This window comes from Rosa chinensis, chromosome 6 (genome assembly GCF_002994745.2).
Source record: "Rosa chinensis cultivar Old Blush chromosome 6, RchiOBHm-V2, whole genome shotgun sequence".
NCBI lineage: Eukaryota > Viridiplantae > Streptophyta > Magnoliopsida > Rosales > Rosaceae > Rosa > Rosa chinensis.
Genome location: NC_037093.1, coordinates 54,690,049 through 54,703,337, shown reverse-complemented (window position 1 = coordinate 54,703,337; position 13,289 = coordinate 54,690,049). Strand labels below are relative to the sequence as shown.

General features: G+C 39.0%; 2 protein-coding genes across 2 annotated transcripts; one reads left to right on the top strand and one right to left on the bottom strand.

Annotated features, from left to right (window-relative positions):
* Nucleotides 1-2,506: 2,506 nt before the first annotated feature.
* Nucleotides 2,507-8,530, bottom strand: LOC112171583. The gene is made up of 3 exons (XM_024308745.1): nt 8,438-8,530; nt 5,912-6,695; nt 2,507-2,949 (listed from the first exon to the last, which is right to left on the bottom strand). Exons 1-3 carry the CDS (start codon nt 8,528-8,530, stop codon nt 2,507-2,509), a joined length of 1,320 nt encoding a protein of 439 aa, XP_024164513.1.
* Nucleotides 8,455-11,103, top strand: LOC112174518 (endo-1,3;1,4-beta-D-glucanase). Its single transcript, XM_024312300.2, has 7 exons — nt 8,455-8,772; nt 8,885-8,906; nt 9,726-9,855; nt 9,986-10,076; nt 10,204-10,293; nt 10,471-10,568; nt 10,711-11,103. Exons 1-7 carry the CDS (start codon nt 8,556-8,558, stop codon nt 10,855-10,857), a joined length of 795 nt encoding a protein of 264 aa, XP_024168068.1. The 5' UTR covers nt 8,455-8,555; the 3' UTR covers nt 10,858-11,103.
* Nucleotides 11,104-13,289: the final 2,186 nt, after the last annotated feature.

Below are 13,289 nucleotides of genomic sequence, written 5' to 3'. Positions count from 1 at the left end.
CCCATGTAATAGCCATTATGGATTGAGTATCAATGACGTGTCGATATAAACTTAATAAAAAAAACCCAAAATAAAATGCGTTGTGATTTTTAGTTCATCAATTTGAGAAGTATTTTAAAATCATTATTTGAAGGTACATGGGAAAATTTAGGTGAGAAATTAAGAATATTTGATTGGGTAATCCACGATTTTGTGTAGATATCATGGTTTTAGAGAATTTCTTTTTAAATTTTTTTTATAAAAAGTTATGAGGTATGAATTTCAAAATAAGCGATGCTGATGTCACTAGATCAAAAGTGATTGCTTTTAAAAATGAATGTGAGCATTGACCAAAGTTAAGGGGATGTGATGTGAGAAGAAAATAAACACTATTCTTATGTTGTTGTGTCTCATTTTCAATATGTAACTCTCCATCTCCAAATTTTTGCTTGTATAGAGCCACAAAACCCAAATAATCTCCACCTAGGCGAGATATAAGCTGCTCGATCTCACCGATCATGGTCCCTTAGGGCATCTCCAACGGCTGGAGTCATAAGCCATTTTGGCTTTGGCTTTTGTGGGGAGCATCTCCAACGGCTGAGCATGTGGAGCCATTTTGGCGATTGAGCCAAAAGCTGAGTCAAAATGACTCAACTTTGAAGAACGAAAGCCAAAGCTGGGAGGGAAGAGAAACGGCGGGCCCCGGCTGCATGTGCTGCAATTGCAGTTGAAGAAGATGACGCGCCAGAGGGAGAAGACGACAAAATAACGGCACAGCAGTGGCTGACGCGCGAGACACGCGTTGGAGATGCAGCCGACACATGGGGCCCGACTGTGCAAAACGGGCGGAAGTCTTCCAACGGTAAGAAATCTAACGGCCCAGATTCAACTTCATTAATTCTATTTAAAATGAAAGGCCCAGATTAAATCTTTCTAAACATAAAAAAGTTAATATATATATATATATATATATATATATATATATATACTGAATATCCAATCTAACGGTTCAAAAAATTGTATGGATTAAAATCAACGGTTAATAATAAAGTAAATGTGTTTTAAACCCAAAAAAAAATTGAAAAAATAAAAGAAAATTTTCTAAAAAATCAGAAAAATGTTTTTTGCCCGTTGGAATAGTAACTTTAACAAATTCTATAAATACCAACCCTCTTCTTCATAATTTTCACTCCAAAACAGCTCCAATCTCCTCCAAACTTCATTCTTTTTCACCATTGTTCTTCATCTAGCTAGCTTTCAATTTTTTTAGAAGATGCCTAACCCAAGACAAGAGTGTTGGAAGGACGCCGAAGATATAGTCTTGTGCATAGCTGTAGTTACCGTTGGTGAAGATGGCTCTAAGGGTACTAGTCAAGAGAAAAAAAAATTGTGGGAGCGTATACATGAAGTATACGATACTTGCAAGCCTGCCGGAGGCGTGGTTAGATTGGGAGGAGGGTGTGACGGCCGTTGGAAAAAGATTAGACCCTCATGCGCTCGATGGCGTCAAGCTCTTAACAAAGCGGCACTTCTTCGAGGAAGTGGTGATAATGCCACCGACGAGGTAATCATTCTTATTCTTGACGTTTAATTTTACCGTTATTTTAGCATATTATGTATATTGACTTTCATATAAATATGTATAGTACATGATTAATATCTTCTTATTTATAGGAATTACAAGCTAAGTCAATATATCGTACCTTAGCTAAAGGAGAGGAGTTTACGTTTCAACATTGTTGGCCAATATTAAAGGATACAAAAAAGTTTAGCAATCCTCCGGGGATGAATGTCGGTAGCTCAAGTTTTCCTACCTCTATCAACTCAGAGGACGATAGCAACCCAAGCTCTTCAAATGTGCATGCACGCCCCCCAGGTCAAAAAGCTCAGAAGGCTGCTAAGAAAAAATCCAGGCAAGACGAAACAGGTGAACTCTTATTGCAAATGCAAAGGATTGCAGACCAAGGAGAGCGCGATCTCGAATACAGGCTGCGACTCAGGGAGGAGACCAGATTAGCTAAGCAGCACGCGGATGATGCTCGCACAATGACAATGGATCCGTCAATTTTCACACAAAAAAAAAGGAGTTATTGGGAGAGGAAGCAAGCATAGATTATCGAGAGGGAGGAACAAAGCTCTAGTGCTGGTGCATTTCGTCAACCCTCCTTTTCTCTTGAAGAAAATACACCACATAGTGAAGATGACTTTAACTTGGACCTCTATGTGCCAGTTCAAGAGACTCAATGGATGGGGAGAAATTAGAAATATTTTATTGGTTGTACTTTTTCACTTATGTTTTTCAATTATGAAATAAAATTGTTGCTTTATTTTATAGTTAACAAATAAAAACAAAAACTTGTTTTTATCTCACTTTTATTCATAACAATAAAACACACTGCATTACAAAAGCATAAACACACTAACAATAAAATAAAAACACACAACATTATAAAGCATAAACACACAAACAATCAAACCACACAATGGCCACATTGCCAATTATTGAAAGCGTGAAAATACAATCTCTTCATCTGCGGTTCCGCTTTGCTTGCAGCTTCATGTTCCAGAGGTGATTAACCAAATCTCCTTGAAGGACTCTATGCACAATTGGGCATCTAACCCCCTGGTAACGGGTCATGAACTCCTCAAGTTCAGGACGGGTGCGCTCAATCTCATGATCATCCTCATACCTCTCATATATTTGTGTTTTCCTTAGTCTGGTGGGGATATCATCGAGGTCAATAGATGAATCTTCATCTTCTTCACGCTCATCATCGACAATCATGTTGTGAAAAATAATGCAGGTCATCATGATGTATTGGAGATCCTCTCTATCCCATCCACGGGCGGGTCCTCCTACTATTGCAAAACGAGCTTGGAGAATGCCAAAAGCCCTCTCCACGTCTTTTCTGTATGACTCCTGCATCTTTGTAAAATGAGCTTGCTCTGGCGTAATTGGATTTCTATTTGCTTTCACAAAAGATATAACGTCCCGAAGTTGAAATTACTGTTTTACTAGTCATTTGGACTGTAAACGACTTTTACTCTTACTTTTATTGTTGTTTTGGTACTTTTAGTGGCCCTAAAGTTAACTTTTTGTTCGGGCCAAAATTTGAGGAAATGTTCTTCATGAAAGTTGTAGGGGACGTTAAACCGAGTCCGTGGACGTGTGGTACACTTAAATCGGAGTTCATATGTGAAAATTATAGCTTAAAATGTGAAATTTACTGTTCATGATAATAAATATATATATATATGGAAAGTTACCGCTGTAGGTTTCCATTTTCGGAAACCCAAGGTAACTCTCTCTTTCCTCTTTCCCCGACCTCTCTCCCTCTTCTTTCGGTCTCCCTTTGTCTCCGTCGAGATCGGCGCCGTCCGGCCACCAGAAGGCGAGCCCCGATAAGTGGTCGACGCGGCTTCACCTCCTTTACACTGCTGTGGCCGTGGGTGGTGATGTTTTGGTCGGAAAAGTGAGATCGAAGCCTAAAAGCCCGACGGTCCCATTTGACGAATTCCGGCGATTTTTTCCGATTCCGGCCGTCTCCGGCCACAAGACCGACGTCGAAGGAGCGGTTTTCGCCAAGGATCATTTTCCCCCTAGCCTTGAGCCACGATTTGCAGCGTGGAGGGAGAATCGAGCAAAACCCGATCCTAGGGTTCTTGAATTTTCTGGGTTTTGCTTCACCGGCCAATTTCGTGCAGTTAAAGGTAAAATTGGATTGTGTTGCAATTGAGAAAATTGTTGGGTCTGTTGAGTAGGTTGTGCTGCCAATTTTTGGTGGTCATCGGAGGTGGTTGCCGGCGACACTGTAGATGGCGCGTGGAGGCGCGTAAGTCAGGTGTTTGGCTTTGGTTTTTAGCCTGTTAAATTCTATAATTGCAGTAGAGCTTGAAATTGTGATTTTGATGAAGATTGGAGAAGTTTGAAATTGTTTCCAAATATTCCGAAGTTTAGGGTTTCGATTAATGAATTACGAGAATCCGACCGTCGGATATCTCTCGGTTCTGACTTAGAACCTTTAAGATAATGAATTGGTATTAGTGGTATAATTTGGGTTGAATCCGAGAACAAGTGGAGAGTTGATTTGTGAGGTTTTGATTATGGAATTCGTATTAAATTGTCGAATTGTCGCTTACGGAATATAATCGTGTATAGGGCGACGTACCGAGCTCCGGCTCGATGAAGGAACTCGTATACGTGATCGTCGGAATAGTACTGTGAGTGGACTTTTGTTTTTAAATAAATGATGCATGCATTTATTTCTTTAAGTATGCTCTATTTAATTAATATATTACCTTTCGAGCATATGATTTAAAATTTCGGAGGTTGATTCGTTTTATCTCGTGGTTTTACTTCAATAATGATTTTCAGAGGTTGGTTATGATTTATAATATTATTTGACGAATTATTTATTTCCGAGGTGACTTCCGGAAAATTTTACTTTTTAATCATATTCTATTCGTCGAGTTGAGATTTGAAAAGATTTTCGAAATGGGATTTCGATGGAATATTAGTTTATTATTGAACTTCCTTGCTTAATCATTATTGATCCGAGAATATTTTTGGCGTGTGGGACACGCCGTTGATCTATCGATTTATCTCTTTTATATTTATCGACTTTCGGTTTCGGCATTGGGAATGCCTTAATGATGATTTTGAGATTTTCTGGAATATTATCGGAAATGGGATTTCCTAAGGAAATTATAGTGATTTATTATTTCTCGCCCATTTGTTTATGACTTCGAGACTATTTTGGCGTGCGGGGTCACGTCGTTCACTACATGGATTTTATCTTGTGAGAAATGTGGGGAAGCTATATGGATTTACTGGTTTTCGATGATTTTTTCCTCACCATACGCGGGTCATGTGATTAGGTCTCCTCCTCACTGACTTTGTGTCTGTGAGTGGCAGTTGAGGTAGCTTATTCTCCTCCTCACATACTTTGTGTTTGTGAGTGGCAGTCGAGGTGATTTATTCTCCTCCTCACGTGGGTGGCAGTCGAGGTAATGTTCTCCTCCTCACACAATCTATGTGTGAGTGGAAGTCGAGGTTATTAGTTCTCCTCCTCGCACAATCTATGTGTGAGTGGCAGTCGAGGGTAGGTAGAGCCTGGGAGGCTCCATTACCGTATGGTGAAATCTCTTCCCCATATCCTTTATTTGTTGTTCTTGACTAGCGGGGCTAGTCCGATTTCTATTTCACCAGCGGGGCTGGTCCTATTTCTCGAGCATCGGAATTTCAATTCTTCTTTGTGGTTATTTGTGACTAGCGGGGCTAGTCGGTTTTTCTTGAGCGGAGCTTCTCGTGGTTTGTTTTCTTAATTATTGCATGCATCGAAAGTTTTTAATGAAATAATTGTGGGAAAGTATAAAAATCCATTTTGTTTAAAATTGTTTATTTTTGTCCACTCACGCTAACGTTTTTATGTACTTTCCCCGGGGCCCTTCAGTTTCAAATGCCCAGTTTGCAGGCGAAATTAGTTGAGGTCGGACGTACATGGAGTTGAGGCATAGTCAACAGCATGGCTTCCGCGTCTGCCTCTGAATTAGGTTTTCCTTATATACCTTTCTGTTAGAATTGCTCTGATTACCTATGAGATTTAAGTTATTCAAGTTATGGTTGGTGTTATATGAATTGGGATGATGTTGATTTGGGGAGCAGGGTGGCTCCAGGAGCATAAGGATGAATTGATTTAGAAGTGTAAATGTTTTCTACAGGTTTTGGGTAGTCCATTTTAGAGGAAGTTCCGCCAAATTTTTAGTAGAATTTCTTCTAAAGTGGGCCCCGCAGGGCTACCTCGGATTTCGGGGTGAAATCCGGGGCGGGTCCTTTCAAAAGATTCCCATTTAGGGTAGATCCCATCGACTAGGTAGTAGCATTGGCCATATTCTCTAGCACCTACATGGTACGAAACTCGAGGAGCCTCACCTGTGCATATTTCATTGAATAATGGAGACATTCCAAGTACATTAATATCATTAAGGGAACCTGGAAGTCCGAAATAGGCGTGCCAAATCCAAGCATCGTATGATGCGACCGCCTCCAGAATGATTGTGGGTTTTCCCTTATAACCAGTGAAGTGCCCTTGCCATGAGGTTGGGCAGTTTTTCCACTTCCAATGCATACAATCGAAACTTCCCACCATTCCGGGGAACCCCCTTTTGTCGGCAACATTGAGCAACCGCTGCAAATCTGCCGGAGTTGGTCGACGAAGGTAATGATCGTGGTACACATTCCAGATTGCTCTAGTAAAGTGCGACAAGATCTCCAAAGCTGTAGATTTAGCTACGTCTAGAAACTCATCACACAGGTCGGCCGGAAGCCCGTAAGCAAGCATCCTCATAGTACAAGTCAGCTTTTGTTCGATAGACAAACCAACTCTGCCTGATGCATCATCAGTTTGCAAGAAGTACGGATCGTGGTTGGCGACATCATGCATCATTTGGTCAAACACATGAGGTCGCATTCTGTACCATCTGCGAAATACATCGCCCTGGAACCTGCAGGCGAAGTGAAGTATAGAGCTTTCAGTCGTCGATCCATAGCTTCTCGATCTCTTGCGATGTATTGGCGCCCGGGCTATGAACCACCCCACTGTGATTCTTCCTCTTGGATCCTCAAGATATGAGAGGAAGATGCCTGCATCACCAGGGCTCTTTGACGATTTCTTGTAATGGCATCTTCTTCCTCTTGCATCAGCAATTTCCCGAACCTATTCATTGCAACAAGGAACCAAAAATATAAAGTGAAAAGGAAGTTCAGAATTTCTAAGCTTCTGAAATGAGAAGAGATGTGTTTGTGAATTGGTGAGCTATGATGGAGTGAATGACTCCGTATTTATGGAGGGTTGGAAAAGGATATATGAAGATAGGATACGACACGTGGCAGATAAAAATCAAAAACGTAATCTAACCAGCCTTTCAACGACTGACACGTGGCACTAAAATCGGTAATAAAGTTGAGATAGAAAATCTTATCTTATCACGTGGTAAATAAAATCTCAACCGAGATAGAGATAAGATATCGGATCCGAATAGCATTGACACGTGGCACGAATATATAGATTCCCAAAAATAAAAAAAACGAAGGTAATTTTTTTAATCAATTAATGACGATAAATTATATAACATAATTATGTATAATATATAAATTCATATTGTAGTTAATTAATTCTCTAAAATGATTAATTTAATAAATGACTTTGGCTTTTGACTAAACATGGTTGGAGATGGAAAAATTGAATGAATAGTGATGACACTAGGAGAGTCAAATTTTGCATATGGTTTTAGCTTATGACTAAATGGTTGGAAATGCTCTTACAACTCCACTATTGATCAAGTTTTAAATTGAGCGCTGGCTCCACCTAGCCTCTGAATCACACTACCTGTCGACTCTCACTTCCATCAGGATTTGTCTAGAGTTTTCAACTCAAAATTATTAGAAATAATACAACCACTATATTTTTTATATCAATAATTGTGTCTTTTTTCCAATGCTCGACTTTTCTTCTCCACATTATTTGGTTATGGCGACCCACAATATTGATAGAATTTTCCCTGAGAATTAATTATATATGGCGGATAGTTTGGAACCACTGGTCAGATCTTCGGAGAACGTACTTTTGCGACGTCGACCCAATCTTAAAGGAACCGCATATTATCTGTAGAGCCACGAATTTAGACCTTTTAATTTCTTCCCTTTCATCAAATGGAAAAGTTGGCGCCAATAAATTAATCTGGATTCACACCTTGCTCCTTAAAATGCTCCGACTTCCCTGTTTGAACATCACACCAGTCAAAAGCAGCCGGTTCCTTTTATACTACGTCTTTCAGGATATATAGTGTGAATAAACTATAGTGGGTTGTCAATTTTCTTGTGGAAATAGTGGTCATCTGTCTATTTCAGTTGTAAAGAAAGAAGTGGGGATCTGGCTTTAACTGCCGCAGATCTCTCTGACTTGGTATTTTTATGGCCTAGAGAGTCATAAATACGATTTGGCAGATCCTTATGAATTTTTCTAGAAATTCAATTATAGATTTATATCCCATAAATTTTCATTAAAAGTCGATTAATCTGGTTCCTTGTGAAGTGGGTTTCCTTACAAGTAGCAAATTTTGTTTGCAAAAATTTGGAAAGAAATCAGACAGTGTAATAAATAACCTAAAATCCTCCATTATTCTCAAGCTACCATGCTAATCTATAATTATTTCTCTCTTGATTTTGGAAGGTTCAAAAATGAACACCATATTAGTGCTTCCACAAATGCTGATTTGTTACCATACCATTGGCCCATTGCTCGAACAGAATAACCGGTAAGTTTTTCAGGACCAATCACACTCATCCGAATTAGCTATGAAAGTTTGTCACAACGGCATAATCAGCTGGTTGTAGTATCTAATTTTGAATTTTCTTTATTCGACGTACGTTGACCCCTCTTTTCGGTTATAAACGCACGCTCTTGCGTGTGGCTCTAACTCTATCGATCCCAGCATATATATCTCTCTTTCTCTGTAGCTCTGACTTGGAGTTGGTGTCATCAAGATACATACCCAGTGGATTATCACAAGCTTGAATGCTCAGAATGTTCACCATCGTATTACATGTACTCTTTGTGACTTTGTGTCTGCAACTGCAACAAGGTGTGTCTGGTCCTCAATGCTTGGAGCATCCACCGAACCTTAACGGAACCTCAGGAGCTGGATCAGTCATTAAAGTTGGAGGCTTGAAGGCCTATGTTACTGGCCCTTCTCATTCCAAGCTTGCCATAATCCTCGCTTCTGACGTCTACGGTAATTCCCCACATTTGAACTTTTCTTCTATCTGGGTGCTTGTTAAATTATGAAGGATTAAGTGCCTGGTTATTACAAGTTCTAACAGTTGATTTATCGGTTTATTTTGAAGGATTTGAAGCACCAAACTTAAGGTATGACCACTTTCTCAACTAGGCTGCTTTTCATCGATCCACAGTAGCTTTCTAGTTTCTACAGGTTATATATGTTTGTTCTATTTGGATTCATATTAAGAGCCAAAGGGTGTGTGGAAAGAAAACGGAGTGTCAAACATCCGTTTTGTGCTTTTCATAAGATTCGAGCTATTTGATCAATTGGTTTCTCTTCAGATGAAGCAATTCTGTTCTTGAATATGAGATTGTTGTCTGACTTCCATTCTGACATTCTGCTTTCAGTTTTATTAAATGTAACATACAGCAATAAGTCCAATAGTCGTATGATTACATCTATCTGCTTCTAAATAAAGCGCCTGTTGTTCTTGTATCATTATGCCTACTATTTGTTTATCTTTTAGCCTTTGAAGAGACACCTTGTGATGCAATGCATATATATCTGTGTAAAAAGCAATGGACGGAAAGCACTGTATGTTTAGCAAATTTTTTTTTGGAGACATTTGATTAGGTTAATTAGTACTTATCTACATAGAGATCAATCTACCACTTCCTGTATAGGCTTTTCATTTGGTCATTTGTTCTGACTACTTAAGTCATTGGTTTTCTTCCCCACTTATAAAATCAACTAAATTTTCTCCACTAGTTTGTCCAACTTTTATAGTACGTTGGTGGTGCATTTCCAAGACCTTTACTTTCATGGCTTCTTTATCAAAGTTCATGCTAGTCTACTTTAACGACTGTACTTTTATACCTGCCTTGAGATTTTATTTCCCATCCTATATGGTTATGGGTTTTCATTTTTCTTTACTCATTTTGGAACCTATGTAATGTCACTATTAGGAAAATTGCAGATAAAGTTGCTAGCACTGCTGGATTCCATGTTGTGGTTCCAGACTTCTTTTATGGAGAGCCATACAATCCTAACAACACTCAGAGGAATATGACAGTCTGGCTAAAGGACCATGGAACAGTTTGTTTCTGAATCTTTTTTCTTTTATGAAAAAAAGAAGAAGAGTTAATGTGTTATATATTCATATTTTCCAGTCATATACTAATTAAGAATGTTGCTTCTGTCATCCCCACCCCATTCTCTTTTTAAGGACAAAGGTTTTGAAGATGCTAAACGTTTAATTGCTGCTCTAAAGAACAAAGGGGTATCCAAGATAGGAGCTGCAGGGTTCTGTTGGGGCGGTAAAAAATCTAACTCCCCCTTTTACGTTTAGAATCGTAGAAATAAGAAAGTCCATTTCTTGGTTTGATTAATTGTGCCATGATTAATCAGCTCTTGGTTACTATTCTAACTTCTGAAACTCTTCAGGCAAAGTAGTTGCGGAGCTATCAAAGGGTTATTACACTAAGGCTGCAGTTTTGCTACACCCTTCCCGTGTCACTCTTGATGATATTAAAGGTACGGAATCCCTTGCACAATTCACAGCTGAAAAACCACTACTTTCAAAAATATTGATATCCTGAGAGTGTCTTGCAACAGGCAATCTGATCTCAGACAAAAAAACTTAGTGAACTATCATTGGCTTCTTTAAGTTACTGATCCAGTGATTTCGTTTTCTTTGTTCATCTATGTCAGCGGTTAAGACTCCAATAGCCATATTGGTTGCTCAATTTGACAACGGCACTCCACCTGAACTCATGAAACAGTTTAAGGAGGCTTTATCTACTAATAAGGTAAGCATCTCCCAACTTCGAATGGTCAAATGTGTACTCTCTCGCACGAAATTCCTAAGAAATGTAAAAGCAATGGGTGAGAGTCTGCATGTGACAAAATCACATGAAGTTACCGGAATTAATTGATGCTTTCTTTCTACAGATTGACAACGTTGTGAAAATATTTCCTGGTGTTTCGCATGGATGGACTGTAAGGTATCAAGATAACAATGTGACCGCTGTCAAAAGTGCTAATGAAGCTCATCAAGATATGTTAGACTGGTTTACCAAGGATGTTCAAAAAAGATAATTCTGTGGATTATGAAATGTCCGCAATCATTTACACTTACAAAGTATTGTTTCAGCGTACCGTAGAATCAGTTCTCAATAAAGAATGGTGAGCAGGAAAAGTAAGAGAAATGTATGCAAGTTTAAGAACTCGCTTCCTTTGGGATTTCCAAAGCAGTTACTTAGGAACACTATTTGGCATTTCTAAAGTACCATGTCAGGACGTATGATATGAAATGGTAATGTCATTTGCACAAGAATTGCACTATTCTAGTGTCGCCAATGGCAGCAGACATAACCTTGCAATGCACCAAAGGAAGCATCCATGAGCACCATTTTGATGCAAGGTGACCAATTATTGAAAACGTTAAGAGACCCTTTGAAGCAGCGAGCTTCCATATAACTTTTAGAGACTTTCACCTCCACGGTGAGGTATGTCTACAATCATGTTCCAATAACCCATAACGTTAAGTGGCGGACAAACACATTCACCAGATCCCCATTTTCTGTCCTAAATAGATAAGTTGATACCTTATCCGTTTCTTCAGTACCAGTGGGAAACTTCTGCTCCATTGGTTCTGTAGAAACTCCTTATGTAGCTTGCACTCTGGAGAGACAACCCCGCGGCAAACTTTGTGAGAAACTCTGCACAAATCCTCCAAAAACTAGCTTTCTCTCTGCGTCCAATTTTACCAAACCGAGCGTAGTTTTGTCTCTGTCTCTATAATGAGTACTAGTGGCTGTCAGCTTAGACGATTCAGTGGTTCCACAGGCCCAACAACAAGCCTGTAGTGTCATTGACAGCGGTAGCATTGCCATCTACAGTCACAACACTGGACAATCCCAAACAGATATTGCAACCAAGAAGATCTCCCTAATTAATCAATGTGAACGCGTGTTCTGTTCCAATGAAACATACCAATTTTCAATAACTGTTCATGAATTCCACAAATCAACCTAATATTAGATCGTAGCAGATCAATATCTCTAAGTATCATTAAGTTGAATCTAATAATGATAAAGGAGCAGGACCAAATTCCCAAATCACTGGCATTGTTTAAAGAAATCCTGATTTTCATGCTGTAACATACAATTGCAATGATAACATTATGAAAATAAACCTATCCAGTCACCAAAGAACCCCAAAGCTGTCAAAGTGGTCAGGCACTGTGCTGCAATGCACAGTTAGAGCATTTCATATGCGCCGAATGGGTTTACTTGGGCCTATGAAGTCTTTGGGTTCCTCTTGACAAAGTCCAAAAAAAAAAAAAAAGATTGAAACACAAGAAATGTGAGAGGTATCAAATTTTCATTAAAAGTCGATTGATTTGGTTCCTTGTGAAGTGGGTTTCCTTATATAGCAAATTTTGTTTGCATAAATTTGGAAAGAAATCAGACAGTGTAATTAAATTTAACGCCTCAAATTGGTTGACGTCACAGCGCCGCGAATCTTACGAAGCTTAAGTATTGGTTTGCATAAATTTGGAAAGAAATCAGACAGTGTAATTAAATGTAACGCCCCAAATTGGTTGACGTCATAGCGCCGCGAATCTTATGAAGCTTAAGTATTGACAGAGTAATACTCAAACTTCTTAAGATGCGCAAGGCTAAAGATAACGAAACTAAGTTTTTGGGCGGCTGCAAACTTGATATTCGGAATCAACGTGTCTCAACCTTTGGTGATGAAAAAAAAGAAACTACATAAACTCAAGTGAAGTCAAACTAAATGGACTTCAAAGAGGTTTGAAATCAGAGGCTTCACACTATAATTTGTGGAAAAATTTCAACCAATGACAACAGCAAATAGGATTTATCCAACTGAAGTAACAAGCTTAGCAAGAGTAGTTAGAAACGTAAAAATAGGAGATAGAAGGGTGCAAATCCGGTTCGCATATTAGAGCTAAGAAACATGGCCTTTAATATATACATGGCTCAAAACAGATCACTAAGAGTGATTCAATAGATGACTAGCCTAGACATTTACACAAGGCAAAAGTGAGCCTTTCAACAAATTTACAACAAGTTGAGTTCAACTTTCCACAACAATAGTTCCAGCAAAATAAAGGCTCAATACACCAAAGAACATCAGGATTTCAAAATAGGATAAAAACCTCAAAAGGCAGGAGTTGTCAAGCAGCAAAATGCCAAAAGCCACCACTTCAGTTTTGCTCCCTTTCAACTTCGTGCACAGTACCTGAAATGAGTAGGGGTGATCATCACTTACGTTCATATGCTCAGTAGGAGGTAACGCTAGCCAGGTTTGAAAACTAATTGAAAGTTGGTACCAATAAACTCTAAACAACAGTGGCAGAAAACTAAAGTTTTGTATGAGAGTTTCCAGTGAAAAGTATGCATGAAGGGGTACCCATTTTTCTACAAACCGATGATCGGTCTTAATGCCAACTACTTACTTGCTAAAGTAAATGCACAAACAACCAGCAAAAAGTAGCGAGA

Excerpts from the sequence above, each read along its gene's own strand:
- LOC112171583 (XM_024308745.1), bottom strand. The coding sequence starts at position 8,530 with ATGTATCTTGATGACACCAACTCCAAGTCAGAGCTACAGAGAAAGAGA. Across the intron at positions 6,696-8,437 it reads TTAGAGCCACACGCAAGAGC|GTTCGGGAAATTGCTGATGC; the intron begins GTGCGTTTATAA and ends TGCAATGAATAG. Across the intron at positions 2,950-5,911 it reads ATTCAATGAAATATGCACAG|CAAATAGAAATCCAATTACG; the intron begins GTGAGGCTCCTC and ends CTTTTGTGAAAG.
- LOC112174518 (XM_024312300.2), top strand. The coding sequence starts at position 8,556 with ATGCTCAGAATGTTCACCATCGTATTACATGTACTCTTTGTGACTTTG. Across the intron at positions 10,077-10,203 it reads TGCAGGGTTCTGTTGGGGCG|GCAAAGTAGTTGCGGAGCTA; the intron begins GTAAAAAATCTA and ends GAAACTCTTCAG. Across the intron at positions 10,294-10,470 it reads CACTCTTGATGATATTAAAG|CGGTTAAGACTCCAATAGCC; the intron begins GTACGGAATCCC and ends CATCTATGTCAG.